Raw genomic sequence first — 12910 nt, forward strand, 5'->3', positions numbered from 1 at the left:
TAATGGTAACAATGACTAATAATTAAAAGAGAAATAAAATCTAGGTTATATATCTTAGTACTGCAGCTCTGTTAGTATTTACATTTATTTACTACTAATTCACTATTATCAGTAAATATCATTATGGCAATGCATATATTAAGTATAATTTTACATTATAGTAAGTTTATACTATACTGGTATAATTTGGCCAAAGATACATGGAAAAATACATACTCTCTTTTTATAGGTGATAGATAATAGCCAGAGAATCACAGTAAGGAGCATCCACCTTATTCCCGAGGATTCAGAAGATATTACAGAAGATTCACAAGATAGAGATATTATATTACAGTTATCTATTCAGAAGATAGAGATATCTCTCAGCCTCCAGTGCTCACATAATAGCCCCCACATCCTACTATGTTCTTAATCAATGTAGTAATAAGACTTTTTGAACTGCTTTCTGTATCGAAAATAAGTCTAGTGAATATGTGACTTTAATGGTTTTTTTAGATTAAAATAAGTCTACACAGTACACAGGGTAAATACAATATTTCTTCATTTTGGCTGCAGTTTTGTCGATATATTATTATACTTGTACTGGCTATCTCATGATGAAGAGAAGCATTAATTAGTATATCTTTGAATGATAAACATAAAAATGTGTTTTTAATATTACTTAATAAAAGAGTGTCCTGGATAAAATCTTTTAAAAGAGTTCAGGAAAATTTATAAAATGCCTTTTGAGTGGCTACATGGAAGAGATTATTGCTATTTTCTTGTTAAAGTTGTAATCTGGGGCGCCTGTGTGACTCAGTTGATTAAGCGTCCGACTTCGGCTCAGGTCATGATCTCATGGTTCATGGGTTTGAGCCCTGTGTTGGGCTCTGTGCTGATAGCTCAGAGCCTGGAGCCTGCTTCAGATTCTGTGTCTCCCTCTTTCTCTGTCCCTCCCATGCTCATACTCTGTCTCTGTCTCTCAATTATAAATAAAAACATTAAAAAAATAAAAATAAAATGGTAAAGTTATAATCTGATTGCCAGAGTTAATGATACTGTTATGCACTTCTGTAACAACATAATTTAATATGCAACAGATTTTGGAGGAAGAAAAAATGTCTGTATATTCTGGGAGAGGTAGAATAATTGACCTTGGCTGTATTAATAGTTTTGTCTAATTTATTGTGAATGTTTTTTTTTTTTAAGTCAAATACAGTGTGAATTCTTATATTTTTTTCTTTTCTCAAAGATAACCTTCGGAGGCATACCCTTCTCTGGGAAGCCAAGTTCCAGCAGTAGAAAGAACTTCAAAGGCTGCATGGAAAGCATCAATTACAATGGTATCAACATAACTGATCTTGCGAGAAGGAAGAAACTAGAGCCCTCAAATGTGGTAAGATTGCTCACTCCAAAATACTGATACATAGAAACATCAAAGTTTTGTTTTCTCTGGAGTATTAAACAGTGTCACTGCGTTTTTCATCATACTGATTTGGCTCAACAGTGTAAAAGTAACTTGAGAGTTACCTAAAAATGTGTAGATAGTGGATGTACTCTGAGACCAGTTCATGGTTTTTGCGTTAGATCAGCCTGAAATACATGGTAAGTTTCTCTCAGACGGGGCACTGGATTTTGACGCCACGTTTCTGGATTCCCCACATCAGAGTGACAGGCAAACCTCAGCTGTGCTTTGTCCCTGCAAGTTAGCAGCCCTGAGGTTGGCGGCTTCCTGTCTCCAGATGTCTTATCATATGTGGCTTTCCGTTTCTTGTTTATGATTTAATTCACTATCTTAAAAAGTGTTACATCCAGGAATATGATTGTATTCACGTCCATGTTTCCAAAGACAGTTCATCCAGATCAGTAAATAAATATACACGTTGTGAAATCCTGAACATACTAAATAGCAGGCAAGGAAATAAGGATTGATTGCCACTGGGCAGTGAAGGCTGTGACACAGAGCCTAACGGGATCTTCTTCCACCTGTGTCGTGAGTTGTTTCAAGATTTAGCTATTTCAAGGAGGAGAGCAAAAATAGAAGGGCACTCTAGCATACCTGCCTCCCCATGACACTGCTTAGTTAGCATCACTGCAAGATACCAGCTGAAAAATTCGGTACATGTCCCCTATGGCCCTGCAAGAGCAGGACTTAACTTCAGCCTACGCGTACTATTTGGGAGAGTCTGAGCTTGAGAGACCCAGAGAAACCTTTGAGAAACCTGACTTTGAGAAACCACTAACAGCAGATATTACGAATGCTTCCATCACGTTCCAAAAGAGCTCTCATGGTCTTTTTTGCCCTGCATTTGAGCCTAGGGTTTTTTTTTTACAAAATGATTGGACAAATACAAACTCTGTAATGAAAAACAGGAGTCCAGGTTGGTTATTAAAAGAAAAATGATTCAGGTATAAAATAATTAATGGAGAATTTTTCTTTAATAATTAGTTTTTCTTAAAAATAATAACATATACTGAGTAAAAAGTTGAACTTTGAAATGATCTCATCAAGCATATGACTATAGAGAAAAATAGTAATAGCTCCATGAATAGGCCGCAAGTGCTGTGCTAGGAATGTTACCTTTATGGTAATCTGAAAACAGGACTACAGGATGAGTAGAGGTGTTGTCATACACGTTTTGTAGATGAAAAAAAGAAACCGAGATTTTTACCTAGAAAAATAACTTTCCAAAATGACTGAATGTGAGTGGATTCATAGTATATGACCTCTGATGTTGTAGTCTCCTTCTATGTTGTGTTATTTCTTACCTGGAACAGTATTAATATATATGCTTTTTAAACCTTTGGACAACATGGCACCAGGGTCCTGTTGTTTTCTCAGAATCATTGCCTAAGATAAAAAGGTACAGAAGCCAAATCATCAGAAAACCCTTTCTATTATCTGCACCGTTAGGAAGCAGTAATGTGTTATTTCTGCCCAAACCTCCCATTTTGTTCTGAGACACATTCATTAGGCACCCAAACTATAAAGGATTTTCCTATGAGAACTCATTCCCAGGGCAACTTTAACTGCTAAATATATTGTAGTTATAAATGCTGTTTTAACTCAAATAACAAAGATATGTTGTAAAGCATAAATTATCTGTAATTATATTTGTTACAATAGAATGAACAGACATGGAATAAACTTTTAAACAAAAATCTATGTATGTATTAAAATTTTAGGCAGAATAGAGACAAGTGGGATATTTTGTAAGCAACTCTTAAAAGATTATTTATGAAGGAAATCTGCTTTCAAAGATGTCAGATGCCGGTATTTCGGTGAAATTGACTCAACACTCCTCACCCCGTCTTCATGCACAAACACGTTCCCTCATATTGGTTCGCATCCTGCTGGAGAGCGTGTAATCTGAAACAGCCCCTGGATGCTGAGGGAGGGAGAGACAGACAGAAGAAGGAGGTAGACCACCTTCCACTGGTATGTGGCCAGTTTAATGAGCAAGGAAACTTATGGGCTTGGCTTAGGCATCTGGGAGATGAGTAGATCTCTGTACTGCCTGCCAAGTCAGAGAAGTTTACATAGAGGTCTTAACTGGATTCAGTTATGGTTGCAAGAGGACCTGACTGGGTTCACTCAAGTACCCAGTTCAGGTGGCCTCAACACCACATCTCTGTCTCAAGGCTCTATCTGCGGAGCAGCCTCTGGGGGTGGAGAAAGCAAGTGGCACAAACATTCCCAGAATGGGGGAGGACGTGGGGAGCCTCTCATTATCCCAGTCCTGCTCACGGGTCAACTGGCGGTCATGCCTCTGTGATGACCGCTTCAACACCTCATTACACTTTGACTCCAGAGTCAGCACCTTTACTCAGAAAGCACCTTTAATTTTGCAGGGAGACAGTCTCTACAACACAGGTATGTGGTCGGTTATAACATCTCAATTATTAGGCAAAGGCAGTTCTTTTCATCAATAAACATAAGCATTTAAAAATAATCATCTGTGAAGCTAAAGTGCAAATTAAATTTGAATATTAATTTAGAGGGACAGCCTGCCTTAGATGTAATGGTTAATGTGCTGAAATGGAAGAACCATCCATCTAAACATAGATACCATGTTCTTGTGTTGTTGTAAAATAAATAAATAATTGAAGGACCAGATGAAGATGTCATCAAATTATATTCCTCAGAATATTAGGGTGGGATAAAAGAAGTTGGAAGCAAACACAGATTTTTAGACCTTTAATGGGAAGGTAGTTACACACTCGATATAACATGTAGTGTATCTGAATGGCAAATCAAGTTTACACACTCAATAGACCATTTAGTGAATCTGAATGGCAAATCAAATTTCTTTGTACAAAATAGAGGGAGTATGAGGGGAAAGGGGTAGGCTTTAATTATCCCAAGTTTGTTTTCAGTTTGTGCATTCATACCACTATTTTCAGAAGCATTAATTCCGTATAATATATGTACATTTAATATAACAAAATAATATAACAAAATAATCTGAAATAATCAGTTATGCTGATGCTGCATAGTTAATATTAATTCATGTATGTTAGGTATAAGGATAAGAACCAAGAAGACTTGCCCCATAATGTCAGCTGATAAAGTGTCAGTGGCCATAGTTCCCGCCCATCTGGCAGTGTGGGAAGAAACAGTTGACACAGCCCGGCCAGGAGATGGCCGTGGCCTGGCCACCCGGGAGGAGACACCATTGGTCCTGGGAGAGCAGAGCAGCGCTTCACATAGGCCTGCGTGGTCTGCACTCCTGCCCACAGCTTGGGGTGCGTCCCCCCCACCCCCTCCGGTTGTCAGTCTGTCGGGTCCATGGAGGCGGTTCTTGTTGGGTTCTTGGGTCCTGGTGTTGCCTGCGGCTGCTGGTGAGAACACACTGCGGGTAGCGATGGCCCGGGGCCCAGTGCCCAGTCCCCGCCAAGCTGCAGCTCGGCACCGGCTCGACTTTGACCTCTGCAGAGCTGTCGCTTAGCCTGCCGTCGGACAGGGACGTGTCTTGCTTGTTTTAATCCTGCGTTTGTGTCAAAGCACGTCCTTCTGTTTTACAGGGAAATCTGAGTTTCTCGTGTGTGGAGCCCTACACGGTGCCCGTCTTCTTCAACGCGACCAGTTACCTGGAGGTGCCAGGCCGCCTGCACCAGGACCTGTTTTCGGTCAGTTTCCAGTTCAGGACGTGGAACCCAAACGGCCTCCTGCTTTTCAGTCAGTTTGCGGATAATTTGGGCACCGTGGAGATCGACCTGACTGAAAGCAAAGTCGCCGTTCACATCAACGTCACACAGACCAAGATGAGCCAGATAGACATCTCGTCAGGTTGGTAAGAGCTACTGGCGGCCACCCCCTAGAGGGTTGCCGCGATTTCTCCAGTCAGTGACGCTTCTCTTCTGTCGTTTAGGTGTTGCTGCCTGGTGCTTCTGTTCTGATCCAGGCTCTTGAGGGTCTTAGGTGGCTGCAGGGGCCCCGGGGCACTTGCTGGGAGGTTGGGGGCTGGGCGAGGAGGAGGGTTGGTGAGACTGTGTCAGCACCAAAATCTTCTATTGCTTCTAAATGCTAGGCCACGTTAATAGGGCGATGGATAGTCGTCCGAGTATTTTATGTTTACAGACCAAGAATGTCTGTTTTGCTAACAGAAGAGTAGCTGGTAGTTGTTGACTTGATGGACAGTCAGATACTTTTTACTGTTAGTAACAAGTGCATATTAATTATGATGTTAAAGTTATATTCAACTGCTTGAAGCAAAACCGCAAAGTCGTGGCACCATATGTATGTAATATTTCAGGAAAACAGCTACAACACGGGGGGAGTACAGAGAGGAATAATGAGATGTATGTATCAACTGAGGGACGACTGTCTTGGCTTAGGGCAATTTTTAAACTTGACCTCACAATGGTATGATGCACTGAGGCTGGGTCATATTGTTGCTAACTGAACAAACTTAGCAACCTTGGGATAATCTTTGACTAATGGGATACAAAGAAAGCTAGGATCACAAAGTGAGATGTTATAACAGAGAAAAATTAGTCATGATAGAAAACTGATAGTACGACTTTTCATCAAATTTCTCTAGATGTTCCTTCCTATAGTGTTTTTAATTTTTTTTAATTTGTAAAGGACTACTTAGAAAACAGGAATAACTAACATTGACAGAACACATTGTATAGATATATCAAATACTGCGAAAGCAAGTTCATGGCAAAATGCTCAAATGCATGACCACTGACTCTGATTTCTAAATATTCCGTGTTCACTTGTGACACCATATGTATACACCTGACATGGTTTCTAACGCATCATATTATTTATGTCCATCTCGTTTTCCTGTGGGCTGTCGGGTCTTGAAGGGAAGAAGCAAGGTCTCTTCTATTCTAACCTGTAGACCAGCACCTGTTACATTAGAGGTTCTCTGGGAATGTTTGTGGAGTTAACACTGTGGCCCTTTGAACCAGTGTTCACTAACAGAGTATCTCCTGCTGAAGGGTATGCGTCTTTTCATAAAATACGCTTTGTGTTTCTGTAGGGCACGGTGGATAGACTGTTACTGAGAAGGATTCAAAGAAGATATAGGGACCATTATGTCAGAGATGTAACACATTGTTGGAATCAAAAGCTATTGTGGAATGCCTGAATGTTTACTTTTTCTGTTTTCACTATGTTAGTTTTGCTTTCCGCTGAATGTTCAGTGTCTGAATGATTGATCAGCCATATTTTATCACTACTTCCCAGTATAGACTTACCTGGGGAGATTTAGAGCAAATACAAAATATCTAGAGATTCCAGAATAGCACATAAAACACATACACATAGAAATATCTACCGTACTGGGAAAACTCCCCATTAGATTTTATTATGATTAATGATTTGTTTCTAATGACTAAATACATAAAAATATAAGGATGAAGTCCTCCCTTTGGCATCTCTGAACAAACCCAAATTCCTGGTGGTTTTCCATGTAACATGAACCATTATAATAGAAATGATGGGATCTTAAATATATAGATCAGTAAACATTTCCTAATTTAATCTGATCTAATTTAGGACTCTCAGGTACTTTCATCTAATTTAAACTGTATTTATGAAAAAATAAAAGGAAAAAATAAGAAAGGTATCCAATATGCAACCACTAATTTACCTTAATAGATTTGCTTAAATATTATTACATTGGACTTCAGAATTTTTGCTAATTTAGTGAAGAATCTGTGCAAAATAAGAGAAACTGATGGGAAATTTAAACATTTCTATAATCTTGCTTTTATATATTCCAAGGAAATAACTTACTGTTTCAAATATTTGTTTCCTCTACACATAGTGGAAATCAAGATCACATCAGTTATTACTGCTCAAGCTTTAGAAAGATTAGTAAGTAAATATAGATGCACATACATTTTTTAAAAGTTATGTCTATCCTCATTTAAACTGTTTATTAAAAATTAAAGGAAAGAAAGAAGAGATTCAGTATATGACTACATTCATCTATCCTGCAAATACATATGGAGTTCACAGAACGCAATTTTCAACTGTATTTAAAGCATTTTATCAAACTCAGTTAAATGTATGAGTAACTTAGTGCAAGTAGCAACAATGAGAAAATAATTTAGAAAGATAAATTAATCCCAGGGCACTACTGTTTGCTTTAACAAAGGGAAATAGTCTATATTATATATACCCTATTCTTATCAGCAGTATGAACACTGATGAATGTCAGTCTTTTTTTACTTTATTATAAGAGCTTGGTTGTAGAGGTGCCTGAGTGGCTCAGTCAGTTAAGTGTCTGACTCTTGGTTTTGGCTCAGGTTAAGATCTTTCTCATGGTTCATGAAATCGATCCCTGTGTCTAGCTCTGCTTTGATAGTGTGGAGATTACTTGGGATTCTCTGTCACTCCCCCCACTTGCTCATGTTCTCCCCCCCTATCAAAATAAATAAATAAACTTAAAAATAGCTTGGTTGTAAAAATGTAGAAGATATGGACAATTTACAAGCGGAAAGCAGTCACTGGTAACATTACTGTATGCACACACATGCACACACACACACACACACACAACACTTCTAGCATAGTACATTGAGAAGTCATTATAGAGACATTCAAGTGCTGTTTGTTAATAGAAACTTGTAACATGGTTTTGTTTTTAGTTAATAAGTTCTCTGGCCCAAAATGAAAGTAATTCAAATTGTTCAAAAGCCTTTTAATTCTATCTTGGACAACATTGTTCTTTGGTGATGAATTCAAACTAATCCTATAAGTTAGAGAATATTCAACATATTTTTCACCCATTCCTTGTATTTTTCCCTCTATTTTATGAGTAATTTCAGGTCTCAGTTTTGACAATGGGTTCAACTTGTAAAATTCACTTAAACTCCGAGTTACCTTTACTTTGCAGAGTGGGTTATCTTTCTGTGAAAATGTTTTCCAAATTGCAACATCATCAATTTTTATAAAACATTCCACTATATTTATTTCTATTTAGAACCCTAATCAGTGAGTGGTAAATACAGATTTATCCATTTCCTTTAACTAAGAGTAAGTAATGAAAGGGGGGGGAGTGCAAAAAGGATCAGATGGATGACGTATATTCACCTGAGCCTCCCATTTGTTTTAACTTTCATGTCAGAAACCTGGAGAAAGTAGACCTAGAACTGTGTTTTTAAATGATATGGAGTTTTTAAAAATTGTTTTTCAAACTTTTTTGAGATAGGATCCACAAAGTTAAATTGTATATGTTTATACATTGTCCAGGTTGTGCAGTGTGATTTTTAAGGTGTGTGGTAAAATACATTGTGAAATAATTACAACACAATATACACTGTGAAATAATTACAACAATCAAATTAATTGACATATCTGTCACCTCACACTTTGTGTGTGTGTGTGCATGCGCGTGCATGTTCACATGCATGGTGAGAATACTTATGATCTATTCTTTTAGCACATTTCAAGTATACAGTATAGTATTAACTATAATCACCTGCTGCACATTAGATTCCCTGGAACTTTTCCATCTCATAACTGAAAGTTCGTATCTTTTGACTAACATCTTTCCATTTTCCCTACCCTCCAGCTACTGGCAACTACCATTCTACTCTCTGGTTCTATTGACTTCTACTCCTTTAGATTCCTCATAAAAGTGAGATCATACAATATTTGCCTTTCTGTGTCTGGCTTCTCTCGGTCGGCATAACATCTTCCAGATTTAAATGATTGTGTTAAGAACACAGTAAGAAAACATTTTATATTCAATTCCTACTGAAACAGAGTTTCACGGAATAAAACTTACTTTGCTACTTTAGATGCACTCTTTTTTTTTTAGTTTATTTATTGAGAGAGAGCACATGTGTGCACATGTGTTCGGGAGGGGCAGACAGAAAGAGAGAGAGAGAGAGAGAGAGAATCTCAAGGAGGTTCTGGGATCCTACGATCTGTGAAATATGATCTGAGCTGAAATCAAGAGTCAGATGCTTAGCCAACTGAGCCCCTCAGGTTTCCCTAGATGCACTCTTACAATTTTGATGTTTTTGTCCTTTTTTTCATTAAAATTTTCATGACCCACCAAATGATTTTATGACCTAAAAACAAGTGACCTACATTTTGGAAAACATTGACCTATAGATATGTCTTCTCATATGAAGAATTAGAATTTTTGAAGTTCTAGCAGCTTGGGGATATTTACTCCATCATTACATTTTGGAAAATTCAATGTATCTTCCAGGCACAACGTTGTGATATTATAACAGTAGTAAAAAAGTATTCATGTGTATCACTGTCTGATGTATAGTCAAATACACACACACACACACACACACACACTACCTAGTATTTGAGATAATGTTTTTATTGCAAAATTCCTCAGTTTTATGCCACTATATTATGCACAGATGTTTACAATAATACTCTAAAGTTGTGGTCTAACCATATTAATAAGGTCATAAAACCTGTGTTCAGTATTTATATAGTGGAAGGGAAGTGATTTCTATTAGTGACTTTTCTTACCTATTGAAAAAAGAAATCAGTTTCTATTCATGTAAACCTTTTAGAAAAGTCATTCAGAAACGCGTTGCTTCTAAAGCAACTGTTTTCTAGCTGGAGTATTAAAACCTCCTTGTTGTGTTTACATAGATAATGCTTCACTTTCAGAATGACTTTTCGGCATCCTCAGTGCTTCAGAAACCTGCATTCAGCAAAGATCATCTTTGTTTGTATTTCCGTCTCCAAAGGAAATCTTTCTGAGGCCTTGTTTTATTTTTGTTTTATTACAGTGTCCTTTGTAAACCTTTGAGTTGCACTTGGGTGTGTTAAGGGAAGGTGTCTTCATCCAGTGAGGCTACTGTAACAAAGCACAGTAGAGTGGGTGACTGAAACAACAGACATTTATTCCATAGAGTTCTGGAGGCCGGAAGCCCACTGTCAGGGTGCCGGCATAGTTGAATTCTGGTGAAAGCCCTCTTCCAAGTTGCAGAAGGCATCTTTCTTGCTGTGTCATCACAAGTGGAAGGGGCTAGGGAGCTCTGTGGAGTCTCTTTTGTAAGAGCACGACCCCATTCATGAGCATTCCACTGTCATGACACCAGCACTTTCCAAAGGCCCCACCTGCTAATACTATCACACTGGGCATTGGAATTTTGATGTATCTATTTGTGGTGGGGAGACACAAACATTTGGATCATAGCAGAAGGAGTGGATGTTTTCTTGGAGACATGTAGCTGTGGAACTTGTTGGCAAATACTGGCAAGTTTCCAGTTCATGGTTGGCAGCTGTGTCTCCCTGTGATTCCTTCTGGCACTCTCTGTCCTAAGCAATTAGAATCTCTCTTCTCTTGATTTTATGAACATTTGAAAATGTAGTTAGTACGTTAATTCTGGAAGAATCAGTTCATACCAGTTTACAAAGTTCAGTGATAACTTGCATCATGATGTTTCTTTTCCATCACATAAGAACAAAATATGGTTTAGTTTGCAATACTATTTTTATGTTTTGTTTAATGAGGAATGATTTTCAGCTCTATGATTTCCACTGCAGATATTATTTCAAAATTTCTTAAAATCAAGTTTTGTAACTCAAAAATTATTTTTAGGCATACTTTACAGACTTCAAAATAACTCTTTTACAATGTCTTATAGCAAACTGTTTGGAGATATATTTAATAGTATATATTACATTACTTAAGTAAAGTTAAAACTGTAATTATTAGAAATCTTAAAAATGTCACCCCACCTTGACTATTAAATTTGTATCATTCTGATTCTAAAGAAATAAGTACACATTTTTATCATAACATATATAAAATAATAACAAAGCACATTTAATATTTTTAAGCAAATGATTTTAAAGATTGCATCTTCATATGGAATATTATGATGTCATTAAAAATCATGTTTCTCAAAATTTAATACCATTGGAAGGTATAATAGAGGGAATAAAAATGTTTACAAAAAATTATATAGAATATGGTCTCTATTATTGTTATAAATATGAATAGACAGCTATTCAAAAACACCTCAAAATGAAATAAAATATGAATAGTACTAATAGTAATGATCTCTAGTTAATGGGTTATTGGTCCATTACTAACATCTTTTTTTCATTACTGACATCTTAATACATTTTTTATAATATCCAAATTTTCTTCAATAAATGTCAGTTACTGTTAAAGCAAAGCAAAACAAGACAAAAAGAAATACTATAAATTAATTGAGGATAAAATGATATTCTTAAAAAATTATAATGGTTACACAACATTATAAATGGAAATTACACAGAGTAAGTTATATGAATTCAAAAATTCTAGTTTCTCTCGATTAGAAGCATATATAAGGTCAGTTTTCAAAAAAGCTTGTCCCTAAACAGTGATCTTCAGCTTAATTTCCTTAGTGGCATTTATGTAACAAATGGAGCACTTTATATTTGGATGCAGACATTTGGAGGTTGGGTATAGGAGCTTTAATTTGAAAATATACATAACTAATCTTGAGCAAATGCCAGATTTGCTATGTAATTCTAAATCTTTTAATTTTTTTCCAGGATGGGTGGATGGATGGATGGATGGATGGATGGATGGATGGATGGACGGACGGACGGACGGACAGATGGATGGATGGATGGATAGATGGATAAATGGCTGAATTGATATATAAAAGTGTTTGTCCTTAAAACTGTTGCCACCTATCAGGGAAAAGCAGATTTTACTTTTCTGTCTTAATGGTGAATCAATGGATGCAAATCTCTTTGTTTCCAAATCAGTTGCAGATACCTCTACAAAAATGGTAGCTAAATATTCATTTTTAGAGTTCCTTCCTTTCTGTTGGTCCTCTAGATTGCTGAGATGTTCAAGAAAAACTCAGAAATCCATCATTTTAAGATGCTAAGGACAAAGCATGGCTCTGGATTCTTAGAGAAAGTGGAACCTAAGGAAGGCTGGTTCCTAGAGCGCAGTGCTCACCTTAATTAGGAATCTAGATTTGTGCCTGGCCAGCCTGTCTCCTCTTGTTTAGTAAAAGACAAAAGTGAGAGGGATGTAGACTTATAGATAAAGAGATATTAAATATAGATAACCTTGGACAAATATACAACCCAGGGTGCTGATGCTTTTCCTCCAAATTCACACATAGACTTGTTGTGAGAGCCACGTGGTACCAAGCAAAATGCATCTGAGTGAATAGCATCTTGCTCCTGGGAAGCTTCACCTAGCTGACTTTTTATTATATTTCAATTCCCAACATGGCTGTACTATCATCATACAAGCTGTGTGGAAATCTACCTTTAATTATACTTCAGTGCATGCTGATGCATTTTCACATCAATAGAAGTATTATATTCCAACATGAAAGGAGAAAGAGGCTGGGGGGAAAGTTTTGTGATATTAGGTATTGACTTATTCTTTAGGAAGCAAAGGGGACATTTTAATTTATAATCACACTCCAGGATACCATACCTACTCTAGTTTCTACAGTGTTTCTGGGC

The 12910-nt window shown here is 37.0% G+C and overlaps 1 protein-coding gene across 1 annotated transcript in view; it reads left to right on the plus strand.

Moving 5' to 3' along the window:
* CNTNAP2 (contactin associated protein 2) overlaps positions 1-12910 on the plus strand; it is a 1422049-nt gene that overhangs the window by 349337 nt on the left and 1059802 nt on the right. The window contains exons 9-10 of the mRNA XM_077778041.1: positions 1232-1375; positions 5005-5269. Of these exons, the coding sequence (XP_077634167.1) occupies positions 1232-1375; positions 5005-5269 (409 nt within the window). The remainder of the gene's footprint in view (positions 1-1231; positions 1376-5004; positions 5270-12910) is intronic.

The sequence above is a fragment of the Crocuta crocuta genome, unplaced genomic scaffold (genome assembly GCF_008692635.1).
Source record: "Crocuta crocuta isolate KB4526 unplaced genomic scaffold, BGI_CrCroc_1.0 scaffold128, whole genome shotgun sequence".
Taxonomy (NCBI): domain Eukaryota; kingdom Metazoa; phylum Chordata; class Mammalia; order Carnivora; family Hyaenidae; genus Crocuta; species Crocuta crocuta.